The sequence below is a fragment of the Centruroides sculpturatus genome, unplaced genomic scaffold, assembly GCF_000671375.1.
Source record: "Centruroides sculpturatus isolate CEXI.00-Female unplaced genomic scaffold, Cexi_2.0 scaffold243, whole genome shotgun sequence".
Lineage (NCBI taxonomy): Eukaryota > Metazoa > Arthropoda > Arachnida > Scorpiones > Buthidae > Centruroides > Centruroides sculpturatus.
In genome coordinates this window covers 393391-415163 of record NW_019384457.1, presented here as the reverse complement: position 1 = coordinate 415163, position 21773 = coordinate 393391, and the positions used below count along the sequence as shown (strand labels likewise).

The window sequence follows — 21773 nt, the reverse complement described above, 5'->3', positions numbered from 1 at the left end:
ACAAAGAATTTTTCACATTTTCTAAAGAAGCTCTTAGTAAATTTAGACAAAGGTAAAACTTTTTGAGTTTGTAATTACAACTGAAAGTATATAATCTGTCTCAATGCATAACCTGCATCTGTTTTTAAATAAAGATAATTCATAGGTTATCCACATAAAACTAAGGTACTTGTAGTTTTCAACAGTAGCAATTTTTCCAAAAAGAAACTATGCAAGAACCAAAAAACCTGACATATTAGTAAAATCATATTACCTTAACTTGGCATACTGCTTAAATTTTTTTTATTGACAATAAACGTAGTTTTACATTTACCAATTGAGAAAAACTTGTAACATTATTGTTTATTTCATGATATAAACTAGCTAAAAATCTTGTTTTTTAAATAAATTGAAATTAAAAAAAAAATGAAAATAATTCAAGAACCATCTTGATGAAAGCTCATTCCTGTCAGCCTAAGTTTAAAGTAATTTTGAATATAAGAGCTATTGCCATTTATTTTTAATGAATTTATAAAATAAAAGAAGAAAAAAAGAATACATTAAAGTTTCATTTCATAAATTTATTGAAGCACAGTTGTCCCTTGATAATCCGACAGGTATGGGACCAAAGGTGTGTCAGATTACCAAAAGGATTACCGAAAATAATTACATATTTCGCATTGTTTTGCTAGCAGTAACTTACAATATTCTCTACTCCAACTGTTCGAACAGAACTGCTCACATAAAACACACGAAATGTGTGTCATCGAGTAAGAATTGGATGGGGAGATTCACATCGCGACATGCTTCTGTGCAAGCAGACACGTAACGGGGATGGGTACCTTGATGGGAGGTGTGTTGGACTACTGAGCATGTCGGATTAAAAAACATTGGACTATAGAGGGACAACTGTAGTTACTTTAAATTAATGATTCACAATATTAAATATTTGTTATTAAATGAATATTTTTTTTTCTTTCTCTTGATATACCACTGAAAACTTATATGAATTTTAAGCATTCCCTTTATTTGAAATCTTGTTTAAATAATATCTGACGATATTAGTATATGATTGACTCATAAATACATTGATGACATACATACAATATTGGGTACATTGCCTGGTAATGCAACTTTTAATGTAGCTGGATAATCAAACTTATGACATAGTCTGTTTCGCATGAAAGTATGTCATTGACTTGTATTAAAGCCACTTTACCAGATAACAAGATCATTGTATCATTACCTTTAAAAATGCATTCTTACATAAGAATTTTGTATTACAAATAAAATAGAAATTATATTGGAACTGAAAAATCTTATGTAAAATGACCCTCCCTGGTGACTTGGAACAGGATATATATATGAATATGTTAATAATTGTTATTAAACAAAAGAAAAAAAATGTGTTTTAAAAATCATAATGATTCAGAATGGTTAAAAACATATCAGTATAAGATTTTGTTGAAATATATTTTATAATTAGCTTATTTATTCTTTATTATACAAATTTAATTAGAATTTCTAATCTCAACAGAATGAAATGCTAGAGGAAGGTGAAGAACATGCTGTTATGCTTTATACTTGGAGATGCTGTTCTAGAGCAATTCCTCAGGTATGTTAATGGCTATTTGCATGTAATGATTGTGATATATACTAGTTTTTAAAAATCAGATTGTTAGAGTGCTGGATTATCTCTGGCATTATCAGGTATTTTAGTGATTTGGTTTTTAATATATTCATCTTTAGTTGTTGATACAGATACTATATTTTATTAGTCATAAAGTACTATAGATGTAAATAATAACTAGGACATAGCTCAACTTTGTATTATTGTGATAGAATTGAGAGGTGCTGGAAAGAAAGAAACAATCCCTGCACTTGTTAGGCATAGAAGCGGCAATCCTTGCACTTGCTGATATGGAGAGGCAATCCAAGAACAAAGTGGTTGCCATCAATTGCTTTGTTCTTGTGGTTTGTTTTTGCACCTATTTTCTATTAGGTGCATGCAAAGCTGTTTTTATTCTTGACCCTAGTCCTAAATTCTATTAGGCATGCTCATTTGCATCAGAGAGCATGGATATTGTCATTTTAATGCCTCCTTATATCAAACATGAAGTCATAGACACTGTTTTTTTTACATTTAAATGGACATTTTTGGATTCCTCATTGCAATTAATGAAAAATGGCAGTTTTATCAAAATTGATCCATTAAATTTTGAGAATGAACTCAATTCTATAAGCCCATAAAAGACATGCTAGTAAACATTTCATGACAAGTTGCATGATTTGTGCAATATTGCTTTGTCATGTGCACTTGTGTTACAATCTTATATCTCGTAAACAAAATCACGGATTCCAACTTTTTATTATATATTTTTGGATTCCTCATTACAATTAATGGTAAATGGCAAAGTTTAATCAAAATCAATTGAACTGATTTTGAGAATGAACACAATTCTGTAAGCCACATAGAAGAGGCTTCACTACTGCTCCACTTAATAATAAATACTAAATTCCATGTTATAATGATTTATTTTCTAATTAATTAATTAATTAAAAATAAGGAACTGTAGAATAATGAGCAAATTTTGATACATTAGATCTTTTACAGTTTGATTAATATAGTAATGATTAGAGGAATTTTTATATTATAGATAAACAATATTCTCATCTGCTGTTAAATTTAATAATTAAATGATTTTTTTAAATTGATTTTAATAACTTAGAATTATCTAAAAAAAGGGCAATTTAGAACAGGATTCACATATGCAATTTCTACTAAGTATATAGGCATTTAATTATCATTCAGACTATTTATTAAGCCAGATTTGTCTAATTAAATAAATTTACATATAATCATAATAGTTATTAAAAGCTAGCTGTTGGAAAAATAATATACCAATAAATGCTAAATTACCCAAAGTAATTTAGTATTTTTATAGTAACAATAAGATTATTAAGTACAGTCGACCCCCCCCATAATGTGGTAGATACGTTCCACTTTATATGAATTTCACGTTGTAGGAATCCTTAAATACATGAGCCAATCACAGCCCGGCACATGTGCAGTTTACAGACTATGGCTGTTTGAAAGGTTTTCTTCCATAAAATTAATCGATTCTAGACTAATTTGACTCAACATTTCCAAAACAGATATAATTTTTTGGGAATAATCTGTATAAACTATGCTATAAACAAAAAATTGTAGGATTACTTACCGAGTGTGCACCGTTTGACATCGCCATTGCTTAAGTCGTGGAGCAGCGCATCGAACGACGAGTGCATTTTCTGATAAGTTATTTTTCTGCAAAAAATTTGCTGAACTTTGGAGACATCATTAATAGAAATAATTTTTATGGCTGTTGAATAAGAAATGTTTTTTTCACAAGAAATGTATAAAATTACAGTACTGTATTAGACTTACAGTACCTAATTTATATACTGTACAGATGATAGTAAATGCAACTTACCCGTCTAACCTCTCCGTAGCGTGTAAGTAGTTCGGCTGCTCGTCCACTCTAGATTTGACCAATCCTGTCGCAATACAAGTCGGAGATGACGTTTTACCGCATGTTATGAGTCTCTTTTAGTGTCTTTATACGAATATGGTTGCAATTTTTTCACCGCGATATACAAATCTGCATTATATGAACCCATGTTATAGGGGGTCGACTGTAAATGCCTTCAAAATAGTGCCTATCAGTTGCAAAGTGGATCACTACTTGCTCTCTTGACTTGTGACTTAAATACCATGCATTTTTCATAACAAAGAATCTACCCATCACTGCCCTAGCTGCCTTTACAATGGGAATGATGTTCAAATCATGCTAAAAGAAGCTAACATCTTACATCCAACATGGGAGTTTGCTACCGTCAAACATCTGGAAAAATTGGAAGTATACAAGGCAGCCATAAGATCAAAAATGGATATAACCATTAAACATTGGTATTTGGTCACATGGAATTTTCTAGGGTTTCTTTATGTATCAAACACCTAAATTGGGGCCAGTTTCCAATTGAAAGTTTTCCTGGGCCTTCATGGCCCTTGCCCCTTGCTGCATTATTCCTGTGTTGCTCTGTCTTATCCCATCAATTCTTATTTACAAAATAAATAATATTGCTTCATAACCAGAAATTCATCATTTATTATTTGTTTGGATGAATGTAACCAGAATTAAATACTAATCAGTTAAGAATCTAAATCATCAAAGTTGCCAAATTCATTGTTAAACAACTGATTGTAAAGAATTTGAACTTTCAGCATGCTTATTTGAAAATCTGTGGTTCAAATCTATAAGTATGTAATGTAAAAAAATTTTAATGCTGCTATTAGAAGTAAAAACAAGTATAAACTTGTGAAAGCATAGTGTTCTAAAACTGTCACAAAAACAAACATTTGCACTTGCAGCATTGTAAATCATTGCCCATGGGAAAGGAATGCTGAATGAGCAAGTAGAAAAGGATGATCCCTTTACATAAAAATCAGTGGCAGTTCAGTTGTTGTTTTGTCTCAAAGTGTTACAGCTACAACAACTCTACAATTGTCTTTTTATATCTTTTGGCAAATTAAATTGTTAACTAACTTTTAATTAATAAATTAATTATAAATACTTTGGATAATTTTGAAATTAATTTATAAAATATCTAATCTATATATATAAAAATGAATGTATGTGTGTCTGTCCTTCATTCATTACCACGCCATTTATCCGATTGCCGTGAAACTTTGGGAAGTTGTTTAATATACTCCCGCGAAGGTTTCTGACATAGTATGATTGCCATGAAACTTTGGAAAGTTTTTTAATACACTCCCGTAAAGGTTTCTGGCATAGTACATTTATCCTACGATAGATGGCACGTGTGTATACAAGCATTTCAAATTCTGAAGACCATTTCCCCCTCCAAAAAATATCTCTATATATGCATTTGTTATTTATGATATTTGTAATAATTTTTGTTTAATCACTTTATTTCAACTTTTTTTTTGCTAATTATGTATTTGCTTGAACTTTGTTAAAACCTTAACTGTATCCCGAACAACAATCGAAGTCATAGAAGGAAATTCACCTATTTTACTGATCTAGGGATCCCCCTTTTCCAAATTTTAATATCAACTCAAAATAATTTAAAAAGACAAATTACGATAAAACGGTTTATTATCCAACTATCAGAAATTTCACAACATACCAAGGAAGAGAGGAAGGAGCAATCAAATAATCAAAATTATAAAGGATTAAAATATATATATAAATGGGGAATATCGCACTTCTGACAATCTCTGCGAGTATGTGGGCTAAATTTAAAGAATCCGTGCTTCTCACATTTACAACTGTATGTGGCCTGCTCACACGTTGGAAAACCTTCTGATTTATTCGTGTATTCACCAGACGGAAACAAAAAATATCGTTTATCCACAAGCACTCCAATAAATAAATAGAATTGAAACGACACTTTGAAATATTTTCCCGATGAAAATTAATAATAATAATAATAATATAATAATAATAAGTTTCAATAAAAATGATAAAATGTAAATTTAATTTTATCATAACGAGTTTGCTTGAATTTCGTTTCTTCTGAGATTGCAGCAATGCACGACAGGTAAGCTAGTTGCATATAAAACTAGACATTATTAAGTGATTACTTACAATAATAATTAAAAAAATTAAATAAAAAACAATCTTATTGGTTAAGAAATCAACTTGAACAATAGTGATAAATGTTTTTGAGAACTTTAAAAATAAGAACAATTTTTTTACAATAAGAACAAGTTACTTTTAAATGGAATTCCTATATCAAGTATTTCTAAAAGGTTCAAATGGATCAGATGCTTAGGCCAAGAAGACAATATTTATCATTGGAATTATGAGAAACACTAGCTTGATCTAATTAAAGCAATGACTATTCATTAAAATTGAGTTTGTTATACCAATACCAATATTTGTCATTGACAAATATTGGTATTGGTAATTCAGTATTTGTTAATTATAATAATTATCAACTCTTTTCAACATAATAATTTTCCCAGTTGTCAGAAAATTAGAGTTAAAAATTCTGGACAGTTCTCATAATCAGTGCTGTGCCAAAAACCAATGTATCAGACTGAAACTGGTAAATGTTCACAATATCAATATTCTAAAATCTAAGATATCAATATCGTAAATATTTATTGGTTTTAGTTTGATAAATCAGTTATTACCATAGCACTACTTGTAACATTAAATGAGATAATTAAATAAGACAAAATTTAATGAAAATTCTGATTGTATTGAATCTAATACTAAAAGGACATGTTAAAACAATTAGAAAAGTATAATTTGAAGATTTATTATCATCATCATCGAGCTAATATTGTTTTATCATAATCACCAGTTCTTTGGTTGGTGTTAGTCTTCGTCTGCTTTGAGTTCTTCCCAAGAACTTAGAATGCCATGATATATTGATGTAAGATGTTCACTGATGCAAGAGGTGTGGTCTTTTTCACTTGACAGGTGTTTAATTGGTTGATGTTGAGTTGTTGCAAGACTGTCCCATGTTTTTAGGAACATAACCCAGTGTGCCGATGACCACTGGGGCCTCCAATGTTGTTTTGTGCCATAGGTGTTGTATTTAAATCTTCAAGTATTTTGCAATCTTTTCCAATTCTTCAATCTTGCTGTCACTGGATATCACATCAATTATCCACACCTTTTTCACAATGGTTATATCTTGTGTGTTATGTGCCAGTATTTTATCTATTTGAATTTAAAAGTTTCACAGGATTTTGACTTACTTGTTTTCAGCTACTGTTTTCAATTTGATGTTCACACCAGTTCTTAGCAGCAGGCAAATTGTTATTTTTGAAATGGTTCCAGTGATCATTTTGGCAATTGTGTTATATTGTGCCAATTTGTGCAGTCTAGCTTGAACTAAGGATATGGACCATTGTTTTGTCCATTTCTTTGCACAATTTGCATTTTGCATTAGTCAATGATTTTTCAATTCTGGCTATTATTGCATTTTTCTGATTGCCTGATCAGCTAGGATTAGTTTTTCAGTTTCTTGTTTTAGTGTTCCAGATTTTGATCTATTGTCAAGTTTTTGTGTTATCTTTTCCTTTGATCTTCTCCAAAAATTGTGCATTGCTTTATCTTGCCAATTTTCTGCTCTCTCAATACAAAACTGACATTTCATAGCTTGAATTTTCAACAAATTTCAGTTTTTTACTTTACTAATGCCTGTTGTAGACTGTTTTTGATATCAGGCAGTGTGTGTTTTTCTTTGTTGACAGTTTGTCTCACTTGCAATAAATCTTTAATTCTGCAGGATAGATACAGTCGTTCAGTGTCTCTATGAGGATGTAGTACATAGTGAATTACAGTAAGTTTTCTTATTTTGTGATCTAGAGTGTCCAAATTATCATGGGTTCAGTTTATGATGCTAGGTGTATCTTATAACTGGTATGGCTCAAGTGTTAATGGTCTGCATCATATTGCCATCATTCAGTTTGGTCTTTAAGACTTTTCTGACCTTTTGTGTTTATATATTATGTTGTTATTATTATTTATTTATTAAATTGTATATGGAAGTCAGCATGTTAATATATAATTTATGTTTTGCTTGCTACCACTTTTAATGGCAGTTAGTGTGCAATTGAAGTAAGAAGTGTCAGCAATTTAAGACATTATACTGCAAGCACATAATAATTAAAACAATTACCATTTAAAAGCACAAGCTAAAACCGATAACAATATCAATGATCAGAATAAGCAAAATCGTTTGTAATTATTTTAAATTAATTTTATAATTAAAGTTATCAATGGATGGTAATGCTTCTAGTGATATCTAGTAACTTTATATTTTAGTGAATTTTTCTATCTATGAAATTCCTTAATTGCCTTATTGGACTGAAACTCAATAAAAATCTAATAATCACTTTCTATATTTTAACATTAACATGGGTAACAACAAATAAACAAATCAGGCTTTATTTAATTTAACTTTGTTTAATATAATAAATTAGCAAAAGTTTTTGTATAGTTCAAACTTTTAATATTGATATATCTTAAGAATGTATAGGTGTTTAACACAGGATATTTTTCTTAAGATATTTTGTTATATTAATTTACCACACTTGATTCACTAATGATTTTATTTCCAGACTTATTACAACTCTTAGACAAAAAATTAGAATATTCACTGAAAGTTTAGTGTACATTTTCTCATGAACAACACAGAGTACGAAACTTTTTTTACTCTACATAAACAATGTCTATGTTTATTATACACATTAATCACCCAAATTAACTCAAGTGTTTTTTGTTACAAATGGAAATGAAATGACAAAAAAATAGAATAACAGTTTGACCATGACAAAAAATTAGAATATTAGCAAAAACAACCAAACAAACAGCCATAAAAAACTAAATTGTGATGCAAATTTCCATATTGCTGGGCAGCACAGTATGACAGTATAACATGGGGGTAAGCGCAACATCAGTGATAGATCTAAAGATATTATAATAGCCTTGTACAAAGTAGGAAGAACACAAAAAGAAATTGTGAATTATATAAAATGCTCGCAGCCAACAGTCTCTAGAGTACTGAAACAACAAAACTGTGTTCGAGTTTTAACTAATAAATGCCGGAAATGTGGATGTAAACAAGCAACAACTGCAAGGAATGAGAGAAATTTGAGAAGGATTGTCATGCAAAACCACTTTAAGAGCATTAAATGGAGAGCAACTGGAGTGAACGTTAGTAATTGAACCACATGCCAAAGGTTGCACGACTTGCATTTCAATTTCTGTGTTCCCAAGATGAAGCCATCTCTAATGAAAAAACGACGACAAGCGAGTGTCAGATAATGTAGAGAGGCTCATGTGGAACAAGATGACTGTAATAATGTTCTCTTCAGTGATGAATCCCTGTTTTGTCTTTACTGTGGTGACCATGGCCTACATGTATGGAAAACAAGCAAAGAGACCTTTGAAAATGACTGTATGAAGAGATCTGTGAAGTTTGCATCATATGTCATGATCTGGGGATGCATGAGTGCTAACGGCGTAAGACAACTCTGCATTCTTCGGAATGTGTCATTGCACAGACATATCAAGACATCTTAGAGACATTTATGATACCATTGGCAGGGAATTTAATTGAGAAAACATTTTTACTTCAACAAGACGGAGCATCCTCTCACACCACGAAGTCAACGATACGTTGGTTATAAAAACGACAGATTGCAATCCTGCCTTGGCCAAGCAATTCCCCAGACTTAAACCCATTGAAATTTTGTGGGGAGTCATAAAATGACGTCTTAATGAATGGTGATCAAATTCTAAAGAGAACTAGTGACGTGCGTTCAACACATTTGGAACTGTATCTCCAGAAACAAATGCAAAGCATTAATCCGCACCATGCCAGATTGAGAGCACTAATTATGGCAAACAACAAGGCCACAAAATATTAAGTTTATTTTGTTGTATTTCCTATATTTAACCCACATTTAGCTAATGCTCTAATTTTTTTGTCACAATGAAACTGTTGTTCTATTTTTTTGTCATTTCATTTCCATTTGTAACAAAAAAACGTTTGAGTTAATTTATCTGATTAATGGTATAATAAATATACATAGACATTGTTCACAAAATTCACTCTAATTTCAGCATCGGAATAAAATCCTGACTTCCCTAAACCTGTTACTGATGCGCAATGTGTATAAGATATATACAGCCCTGTATATATCTTATATGTATTGCATGCCAGTAACAGGTTTAGGGAAGTCATAGACATTGTTTATGTAGGATTAAAAAAAGTTTCGTACTCTGTGTTGTTCATGAGAAAATGTACACTAAACTTTCAGTTGGGTGAATATTCTAATTTTTGTCTAGGAGTTGTATACCCAAAGACAGGGTTCCAACAGTGGTGCACCCTAGGGTGGGCCAAGGAGCCCTGGCACCCCCCAAAGTAAAAGGAAAAGAAACACTAGTAAATTTTCCAAAAATATTTTTATTATTAAAATTAATTTTTTTATTTATATTATGTTCTATTTCTATATTACTTATGGATTATCAGATACATAAGGTGGGAATTTTATTGAGTTTGCATTAAAAAATTTTTATCTGTTCAATTTGATTGTTTTAAGATTAAATCTTGAGTGTGCCACTGGGTTCCAATAATAATTATTTATCTTTATTTATTTATCTAAGCATACTAGTACAAACCATGATGAAGGGACAAGAATGAAAAGCAAAACAAATATACAAAAATCATACAAAAATACAAAAAAAAAAAAAACAGTAGAGTTTTGTTTAACTGTAAGTCGGTCAACCGAAACATCAGTTAACTGAAAGCATTCTAGTCTGCAAATTTTAATTTCTGCTAGTGCTGTAGTGCTGCAACCTTTGGCTATGTCTTGGGATACTCCAATATTTTTTTTGTTGGTGTGTGGCAGCACTGGCACTTTTGTGTGGTGTTTTTCTGAGGACTGTGTGTCATGCAAAATTGAACGTTTTTGATATTAGATTAACTTCTAAAGTATAATTTTTTTTTGTTTTTATATTTTTCAATATATTTATTTTGTTTGTACAAAATAAAGAAATAATTTTTAACAATACAATAGCCACGATTATTATTATAAACATTTTTGTTAGGCTTAACATCGACGAAAATTTAACGTGAAGTGACATGCAACAGAGAAAAATTTCAACATGGGATAGGACTGGCTATCTTTTCTCATGACAAATTGTTTCAGGCTTCCAACCAGCTCCTCTTGTTTTGCACGCTTCTTGTAAGCGATTTCTCACTGTACATATCATGTAATTTATTATGTATATTTATGTTGTAGCTCTTATGTATATATACTTTTTTTTTTTTAATGTACTTGCCACTGTCTGGTGCACATCAATATATTTTGGTCAATTCTTTTTCTGTATTATGTTTTGTTATGCTTTCAATAATTGTATTGCAGGCACCATGTACTTTCACCTGTCTTCCCCACTTTGTCCCCCTTTCATCCCCTATCCTTCATCTCCCTCACTCCCATTTCACCAACTTTTTTCCTCCAAACTCCAGGTCGTACCTATGAGTGGAACCTGGAGGCACTCCCCTCTTTCAATTAAAATAAAATAAAATAAACATGGGATAGGTTAATACAGTGATACACCGAATTTATGCGATAGATGGGACCGAGCAATAACCGCATAAGTGGAATTCGCGTAAGTCAGGGTATAATTTTGCAATTTGTGTAAAATCCAAGTCGGATGTATGTAAGCTAATAAATGTTGTTGTTAATCTTATCTTGTCTTTTGATTCATTCACAGTTACAAGAAATCACCACATAGAGTCTCTCAAGTCTCCATAGATATAACAAACACAGAAATAAATAACACAAAATAAATTGTAGCTATGTGTCGATTTCGCGCAACACGTTTGAACATGTAAGCTGAACAATAGTGTGGGGGGAGTGAGTAATCGAGAGTTGCGTGGCGCTCAAACAAAAAACAAATCAACGAGATTTGAAAATTGCGTAACTCTGGGTTAGCGTAAGTTGGGGTAACGTAAGTCGAGGTATTACTGTATATTTTTTCGTACATAATCAGTTATCCGAAAAATAACTTATCAGAACAACCCCAGCCCCAAATTGATTTGGATAAACGACGCTCTACTGTACAACATATCCCACATATACTGTATATACTACATCAATAAAATAATAATCAAACAATTATTTATAAATACATTCTAAATTTAAATTTACATTTACATTTACATGAGAGAACTATTCAAAAAATAAAAATAAAATAAATTGATNAATTGTAGATATGTGTCGATTTCGCGCAACACGTTTGAACATGTAAGCTGAACAATAGTGTGGGGGGAGTGAGTAATCGAGAGTTGCGTGGCGCTCAAACAAAAAACAAATCAACGAGATTTGAAAATTGCGTAACTCTGGGTTAGCGTAAGTTGGGGTAACGTAAGTCGAGGTATTACTGTATATTTTTTCGTACATAATCAGTTATCCGAAAAATAACTTATCAGAACAACCCCAGCCCCAAATTGATTTGGATAAACGACGCTCTACTGTACAACATATCCCACATATACTGTATATACTACATCAATAAAATAATAATCAAACAATTATTTATAAATACATTCTAAATTTAAATTTACATTTACATTTACATGAGAGAACTATTCAAAAAATAAAAATAAAATAAATTGATAACCAAAAGACTCGGCTAAACCTTACCTAGAAAATAATAAATCAAAAATTAAATCACTTGTTTGCAAAATCAGATAGTCTCCCAAGTATCCAGAGTAACTGCTGGTTAAATAACAGATAGACCATGTCCCGGGCAGGGTTCCAATAATAATCTTCTACATTATTAGTTTTTATTTCTTTTTACAATGTACATTTCAGGCATGTGCAATATACTCCGCTGGAGTTATAATCATAAAAGTTTAAAACACAATTGTTTAGTGGTTAACCTTAGTTAACCAAACATATATACAGCACTACAACATATCATATTATTGTGTTTATACGATTATAACCCCAACTGAAGAAAAGTGTATGCCTGAAATTCATATTATAAAAAGAAATAAAAACTAATAATGTAAAAGAATATTATTATAACACTGTCCTTGGTATATTAAGTCTGGAAGTAAAATCACTATTGAATTAAGTTGGGAGAATTAATATCTGAAAACTTAACCAGATAAGAAGCAATATTCAGAATATTTTGATATCTTCAGAAAAACATTTATGTCAAAAACAAATGTTTCATCATGATATGCTATGATAAAAAGGAAATTACAAGTGCTAAAATAACATAAATTGAACATATAAAAGAATATCAATGTTTGAATTTGTAAAAGTTATTTTTTTTGTTTGTTTGTCATTCTTTCAGCACTGATATATTTCCCATTTTATTGTAGTCTGTTGAAGATTATTTAAAATGGTTGAAAATATTTGCAATAAATAACTTTCACTGCATTGATATGATTTTGAGTGTATTATGTATACAAATGCTTCTAAAATTTTAAAAATTGTAAGATGAGATCAGATATCTTGAAAATGTAATGAATTTTAATAAAAGCTGGCGTATTGAATATTATCTAGATTTAGTTTGTTTATATATGTTTATAAATAAGANCTTTCAATGATATGTCAAATTTTTAATTAATTTTCTTCTTCAGAGAAGAGCAATTGAACGTTTTGGAGCTGAAGTTAAAAGACTCTGTCACACAGAAAAGAGAAAAGATTTTGTTTCTGAAGCATATTTATTAACCCTTGGAAAATTTATTAATATGTTTGCAGTGCTAGATGAACTTAAAAACATGAAATCTAGTGTAAAAAATGATTATGCAACTTATAGAAGGTATTTACAAACTTTATCAATAAATTTTTTAAAATAACTAAAAATTTGAATAAGTAATTTCAAATAAAATTTTATTTTCAATTATAGAGCTGCTCAGTTCTTGAAAGTTATGGCTGATTCACAAGCATTGCAGGAATCACAGAATTTATCAATGTTTTTGGCAACTCAGAATAAAATCAATTAGTTATTATCATATATTTTACTGGTCTAATATCCAATTTAGTTACAAAGTAAAGTGGATAAAAATTTTTAATTAAAAATATTTTACTGGAAAAAAATATATGAAATGCATTGTATTTATTGCTAAAGACATTTATGCATTTCAAACGAAACTGCAAGACTTATTTTCAATATAGACAAGTAATTAGATTTATTATTTATCTACATCAAATGTTTTTTTAAAATGAAAATAGTAATAAACAACCAACAAACAGGGAAGACTTGTATTTATTCTGCTATATAATGCAATTCAAACAGTTACTACAGTTGAACTTTCACATAACAAATTGTTGTTGGGAAAGGCAGAAAATTAATTATGTTGAAAACACATTAAATGGAAAATTAATTAATAGTGAAGAGGAAACAGGAAACACAATATAATGTAATGTTCTATTTTACATGAAAATATCCTTGAACTTGTAGTCATAGCAAATAAAGTATTATGTATTCATTTTACACAAAAAGTTAAATAGAAAATATAGTATTTTAGTATTTTTTAAAAATTAAAATTGAGGGAAAATGTTATGATTGAAATAATAATATACATATTTATGTTAAAAAATAGTTTTTTTTTTTTTTTTACTAAAAGTTATTTTACTTTAACAAGCAATTATAATTTTATTTAAAAGTTTTATTTGCAATGCTAATGGACTGTTTCTTATAGTTTTGAATGTATTAAAACTTATTTGAAACTACTTGTATTCTCAGATATAGATATTTTGACCTTCTTATGATAAGTTATTTGTACTTTAGTCTTAACAGTCATCTAACAGTTACAGTTGTAATATGAGTCACCATCTTAATTAAATTTAATATTTATCAACATAAAAAATAATAATTTTGTTTTATTCATCTGGCTTTCAAAATTATATAGAAATTAAACTTTAATAAATAAAGAAAATTTAATTATAAAAAACACTTATCTTTAATGTTGTACAGAAAAATTGTGAAAAGAGAAATACGGTTGAACTTGTCTATCTCAAATCTCATGGGAACAAGAGAAAATAAATTTGAGATAAACAGGTTTTGAGATATAGAGGTTCCTATATAGTAAATAGTAATAGCTTTGGATTTGATTGGACGTGCAATATTTTATTAATACAGCAGCAAGTACAGTAGCTATCTGTATTAGGTATAAATAAAACATTTTGACGTACCTTACAAAAAGTTTTGCCAATAATTTGTGATACCTGACTTTCTTCAACCAATAAGACACAAGCCAAACTTTTAGCCAATTGGAGAAAAACAGCCTTAATTGCAACTACAGTGGGTGATCGGTTAACGAACATAATCCGTTCCAAGACTTTGTTCGCTATTTGAATTGTTTGTTAACCGATTATCGATTTACCATAGGTTTTAATGGGAATTTANTGTTTGTTATGTGGGATGTTTGTTATCTGATCATGTGTTCGTTGTCCGAACATAAAAATCTTTCGCGAAAGTGTTCGTTATCCGATCTGTTCGTTAACCGATCACCCACTGTATATATAGTATTGCAAGAGATGTTTTCCAACTACAGTTAATATCATCAAGATGTAGTTGCTGAGCTTTCAATTTGTAGTTCAGATATAGAGGTTTTGGGAGAAAATTAATTTAAATAAAAAAATAAACATGGAAAATATATTGAAATTAGACTGAAAATGCAGAGAAAAAAAATAAATTTCAAGATAGAGGTTTTTAAGATAAACATGTTTGAGATATACAAGTTTAACTGTTATAGAAACTTGTTATGTGGAAGTTCAACTATACATGTATATGTTACATTATTTGATTTTCAGATACTATTCAAAAATTGTTGTGTGTAAATATTTTTAACATAGTTTTATTAAAATAAAAATTTTTTAAAAGTCTTTTCTTTTAATTTTATGATATGTCAAATTTTTAATTAATTTTCTTCTTCAGAGAAGAGCAATTGAACGTTTTGGAGCTGAAGTTAAAAGACTCTGTCACACAGAAAAGAGAAAAGATTTTGTTTCTGAAGCATATTTATTAACCCTTGGAAAATTTATTAATATGTTTGCAGTGCTAGATGAACTTAAAAACATGAAATCTAGTGTAAAAAATGATTATGCAACTTATAGAAGGTATTTACAAACTTTATCAATAAATTTTTTAAAATAACTAAAAATTTGAATAAGTAATTTCAAATAAAATTTTATTTTCAATTATAGAGCTGCTCAGTTCTTGAAAGTTATGGCTGATTCACAAGCATTGCAGGAATCACAGAATTTATCAATGTTTTTGGCAACTCAGAATAAAATAAGAGACACATTGAAGGAAAGTTTGGAAAAAATTCCAGGCTATGAAGAATTGTTAGCAGATATAGTAAACATTTGTGTTTATATGTATGAGTACAAAATGTACATGCTGCCAAGCGAAAAGCATATGCTTGTAAAGGTGAGCTATATTAAAAAATAACTATAGTTGAAGTTTGTTAATTTAGCACCAATAATCCAGAATGTCCAGTAATCTTGCACCACTGAAAAGTAGCCAATAATAAGAATTGTCCAACAATAATAATCTTAGTGTTAGTATTCTGAAAATGGAAGTTTTTTGGACACATCGCATGGTAAAAACTTCAGATGGAAATTGAGACAATGGGTGTGTGCTTGTTTGATTAGTGCTTTGAAAGCTGAAATTTTGTAAGCTTGCAAATCATGAGAGTTTGCTGGAAGATGGTTGGTTTCATATACAGCTTTGTTCAGATCTTTCTGTTTGTAAAGATAATATCAACATCAATGAAGCAAATGGAAGTATTACTATTTTGTTTTAGCTTGAGATGGAGACCAAATGGATTTAGGTTGATGTTAATGAATCTATTCATTTTGTTGTTTCCTCCTTTAATCCATGTTATTAGGATGTTGTCTATGTACCTTTAGTAAATAACAAATTCAGGCACAAATGAAAGTAGAATTGTTTTCTCCAGTTTTCTAACACGGCAGTGGAAATGGAGATATTCAAACAGAAATTAACAAGGAAATGCTTAAATGCAAAGGACATTGAATCTTTTGTTCCCACATGCATGCACTGGAAATACACTTTAATAAACAATATGAGAATTTTCACACCAGTATAATTTAACACAGATATAATCTATTATCTTCTTATTTCATTTTTAGTATGTTATAATAATTTTAATATATAAATTATCCAATCTGTACAGTTATTTATTTATTTTTATGTTTTATTTAATTTTTTATTTATATGTTTGATTTTGTTCAAATATTCATATTTACTTTGACAGTTATGACAGGATGGCCAAGTATGATGTATTTTCTGTTGATATTAAACAGACTGAAAACATTTGATTTTTAAAATAAACTTTGTTATTTTTATGTGATTATCCTTTATAATAACTCATTTCAACTTATTGATTGTAATAGCTATGAAAGTCTTATATTTTACTGTTTGCACAATACTAATATAGCAAATGCACTATGGTGTGGTAATGCTAAATACTAGTATATATCACTTAGTTGTTTAAGAATAAATGAAAGTAACTGTCAAGAATTGATAGTTAATTGAGGGGAATCATTGTTATATACTTTTACATAATTCACGTAGTGTGAAAATTAATTACAAATTATTATTAAAAATTAAACATTCCAAAATATATAAAATTCACAGAAATGAGGGGAATCATTGTTATATACTTTTACATAATTCACGTAGTGTGAAAATTAATTACAAATTATTGAAAATTCTTCTTCAATTGTTTCAGTTATAAGATCAATCATTGTTCCTTAGTAAATAAAAGTGTATTACAATTACACTTTATCCAGAAGATCCAAATAACTTTGTACCAAAAATAATTCAATTAAAAAAACAGCTAATTAAGAAAACCAATAACAGAATTGAAAGAAATGTTTTCGGTCTTTCTTTTTCTTGAAAGAGATGATGATTGTCAAAATAATCTTAGAATGCAGAATACATATAGTATTCAATACATATATTTCATGCTGTATTTTGGAGCAACTTCAGGATCCACATATAACTCTTTAAACATATAAAAATGTAAATTAGCATAAAATTTATGCTAATTTACATTTTTATATCTTTAAGTAAATAATATAGCAGTCAGTATCTAATCTAAATTTTTAGTACATATTGAAATTATCAAACACAATCAAATTTTATTTATCATAACAAAAATATGATAAATATCCTAAAAAATCTAGCAATGAAAGTTGTGTATCTTTCCCAGCTGTTATGAGTTTTTTTTAAAAACCTTTTATATTATTAAGAAAAAAATAAAATTGTGTATGGCGCCATCTGTTATCAGATTTTGTTATAAAAACTTTTTATATTTTTAATTACTATAAAATGGCAAAAAGCTTAATTTGGAAGATAGAGGGGAGTTTTATAAAAAAGTATAAATGCTAATAATGAATAAAATCTTCATTAAGTCTTACTGCTCTCGAGATAGGTGACCCCTTAACTCTCCACCCTCTCAACCTTTCACCACCAAAATTTTATAACATCAATGCCCCTCATATACAAGTCATTATGCCAAATTTCATTTCTCAATCTTTACCCCATGCTTAAGCAAAATAGATGCCAACATACCCACACATATCCATGGATATTTTTTTTGGATTCAGATCTCAAAATATGGAGATTTGCAAAAAACTCAGAAGGTCAAATTGGACACAGTTCCAATACTTTCCCTTGTTATGTATATGTTACTGTGAAAGACCGAAATTAGAGAATGTCGATATTCTCCGGTGAATGTCGACACATACAAAATACATCGGTGAAAGACCGAATATTTTGTTATATTATTATACATTCGAACAATCGCCGGTGTATGTCGACAAGCACAGATAAGCTTTGGTGGAGGTCAAAACGNACTCTTTGTTGAGAATTTTCATTGTTTTTATAATTTAGTTATAAAATAAGTATTGAAAGTTCTCCTTCAATAGATTTAAATATATAAACCAATGAAATAATTTTTATTTATTCACTGTATTTTTAAGGTAATGGGATTTGGACTGTTTCTTATGGATGGAGAAATATGCAATATAAACAAACTGGATCAGAAAAGACGTATTAATATAGCAAAAATTGATAAAATATTTAAGGTAAGTTTTTAATTATGATTGTGTAATATTTTAATTAAATGATTTTAAATGAATTTTGTTTTTTTTTGCCTGTTTAAAAATTGATAGAAAATATGAAACAGAAAGAAAGTTTAATTTAGCTTAGAAGGAAGAAAGAAAGACAACTTAACTTAGCTAGTATTTTATGTAATATATTGATAAAATTGTTTAGCTGAGATTAATTACTGTAATTAGATCTTTTTCTCCTCTTACTCCTACCTTTTCTTAGTAGCATAGATGCTCTTGTTCTTCTGCCTCTTTCAATAATTATTCTTTTTGATTTTCCTTTCCACATTGATCTCCTACACTTTCTAATTCTTTGCTGCCTTATACCTTACATGAGAACTTTGTTTATATTTTTTGTATTAGGAGATACTCTGACATCTCTCAACATGTCACTCAGACCAACATCTAACATTTGTTGAAAACTTAGTGTTTTTGACAAAACATAACTAATAAACTCAAAATTTTTAGCTCAAAATTTTGATTTGGCCCTTTACTTGTATAAGTCAACCACTAACATATGGTAGCTATGCAAAAGTTTATATTATATAACATATACTATAATAAAAGTTATTATAGAATAGTAACTTTTAAACAAGTACTTAAAGATACCCTGCTACCCAGTATTCCTGTAATAGCTATATACTCATTACCTGCTATATATATGTGATGTTCAACACCACAGTATAGTATAAAAGTGTCAGTTTTGACTTTTCACAATTTTAATGTACAAACCAAAAATTAGAAAGTAAACTATCAAAATATAATTTTTATATAAGAACTTAGATCAAAGAATATTCCTTTGTTTTATAGTTTTAAATAACAAATACAAAATACCATTTCAAATATAAAAATGTTTTACTGTTTTATTCAATTTTGCAAACTTATAAAATAATAATAATATAATTATCAGGCATAAACATTTTTTTACTTAATATATTCGTCATACTATTAATCAAAAACTAATTTTTTGTATTTATTTTGAGTATTTATAAATATAATAATAATAAATTAATATTTATTTAGCAACTGGAAATGGTACCATTATTTGGTGATATGCAAGTAGCACCATTTAATTATTTAAAAAGAAGTCCTCATTATGATGCATCTCGTTGGCCTTTGGCAAGTTCTTCGTCACCAAGTCAACAGTCAGATTTGTTACAATATCTGCCAACAATAAGAGATGATTATGTTCATTATATCAGTGAATTAGCAAGACATAATAATGAGGTAAGATAATAAAATGGATTTATTTATTATGTTTAAATTATCATTAAGTCAAACCAAAAAAAAAAGGTTTGATGATAATCTTTATGGTATCTAGCAGGTAACTACAACAGTAAAGGAGACACCAAGATCAGATGAAGAAAATAAAGAATTGACAGAATTAGCCTTACGAGGCTTACAGTTATTATCAGATTGGAGTACACATGTCACTGAATTAGTAAGGAAATAACTGTATTGCAAATTATATTGACATTTTAAAAATAGTTTCTGATGTGCTTTTTTGTTATAGTATTCATGGAAACTGATGCATCCTACAGACCATCATCAAAATAAGGAATGTCCTCCAGAAGCAGAAGAATATGAAAGAGTCAGTAATAGTTATAATTTTAATAACAACTATATAATCTATATATTTATAGAGCTTTATTAATTTAGGCAACAAGATATAATTACAGCGATGAAGAAAAGTTTGGATTAATTGAAGTAAGTTTTTTAATTACCTAATTCTGTTTATTTTACTAGAGGTTATAGTATCTTAAACAAGTTATCATTATCTCTATCTGCATAATGACAAATGTTTTCCTAATCTGGCAACAGATTTCATTAAGACAATGTTTCTGGATTGATATCTTTCTATAAGCAAATATTTTAGTTTTTTTAGTTTTACTGACATTTGTTTCAAGGAATCATCTTTTAGCAATAAAAGTTTAAATTAACCAAGCCATCTACGAGATATGATTATGACAAGAATAGTAATATTGACATTATCTTAACATGTGTCAACAATTTAGAAACCACCTAACTAAAAATTGCAAATTTACAGATTTACGTTGAAACCAAGTAGTGACAATGAATTATCCCTCTACTACTATTAATGTTATCAGAACTCTGTACAATACGTGTAATAAAGCGTAACAATTTTAAGTATATATAAAATAGTAAGTTTTAGAATTTTATCACACAACCAGAATTATTTACTAATAGATTAAAAAAATATTTATTTATGTGAAAACTATTTGCTATTTGGCTTGTTCTAGAGTAATGGAAGCTAGAGAAATAAAAATTAAAGTTTGTTTTCAAAAATATTTCCGAAATATCGAGATTAACTCAAAAGCTAAAAATATTATTTGTAGAAAGTATATCAAGAAAGTGCAATAATTTTATTTCAATTACAGATGTGGATTGTGGAAATGACAATTACATCAAAGATATGGCTCTATCTTTATGCACTGAAAACTGCATTCATGTAAAACATTAACACAACTGACCTTCTTAGAGTTGTCACACGTGTGAAATTCTATCTTTTAAGACATCTAGATTGAGAATATTACTTTGGTAAATGAGGCTTTTTACATAGTTCCATAATCAAAAGTCATAAGACTAATTCTGACCTAGTGATTGTAGTGGCCAAGATGTTGGAAATGATCAGCTAATCATTTTTTCATGTGAAAAATGTTGTTTGCAGTAAGGCTTGCATAGTTAAGCTGATTAGTTCAAGTTGCCAGTATGCGAGCATTGCAACTGCTTTCTAAGTGTAAAACACATGCTTTGCAACTGCACTGCTTTTGATCAAAGTCATAGACAGCATTTTGGAAATGCAAGTCTGAGAGAGATTTTGGGCCAGAGGCCAAATCTTGACAAATTATTGAACTTTTTGAAAGTGAATAATATTTATAGACATATTTAATTAGTTATTTAGGTTATGTTTATATATATACCTTGTTGATTATTTATTTATGTATATATCTTGTTAATTTTTATATGTATACTGTTATATGTGGTTTTGTTATTGATTTTGTTATTTATTAGTTTATTCATATATTTATATTGAACATCTTATATATATATATATTTATTTATTTATATATACCATTTG

At 28.9% G+C, this 21773-nt stretch overlaps 1 protein-coding gene across 1 annotated transcript in view; it reads left to right on the top strand.

The window, feature by feature from the left end:
• The window catches only part of LOC111620699 (cytoplasmic FMR1-interacting protein-like), an 87375-nt gene that overhangs the window by 30320 nt on the left and 35282 nt on the right, over positions 1-21773 (top strand). The window contains 10 exon segments of the mRNA XM_023362687.1: positions 1517-1594; positions 13168-13349; positions 13437-13509; positions 15471-15652; positions 15740-15965; positions 18545-18649; positions 19697-19900; positions 19998-20114; positions 20187-20264; positions 20333-20380. Of these exon segments, the coding sequence (XP_023218455.1) occupies positions 1517-1594; positions 13168-13349; positions 13437-13509; positions 15471-15652; positions 15740-15965; positions 18545-18649; positions 19697-19900; positions 19998-20114; positions 20187-20264; positions 20333-20380 (1293 nt within the window).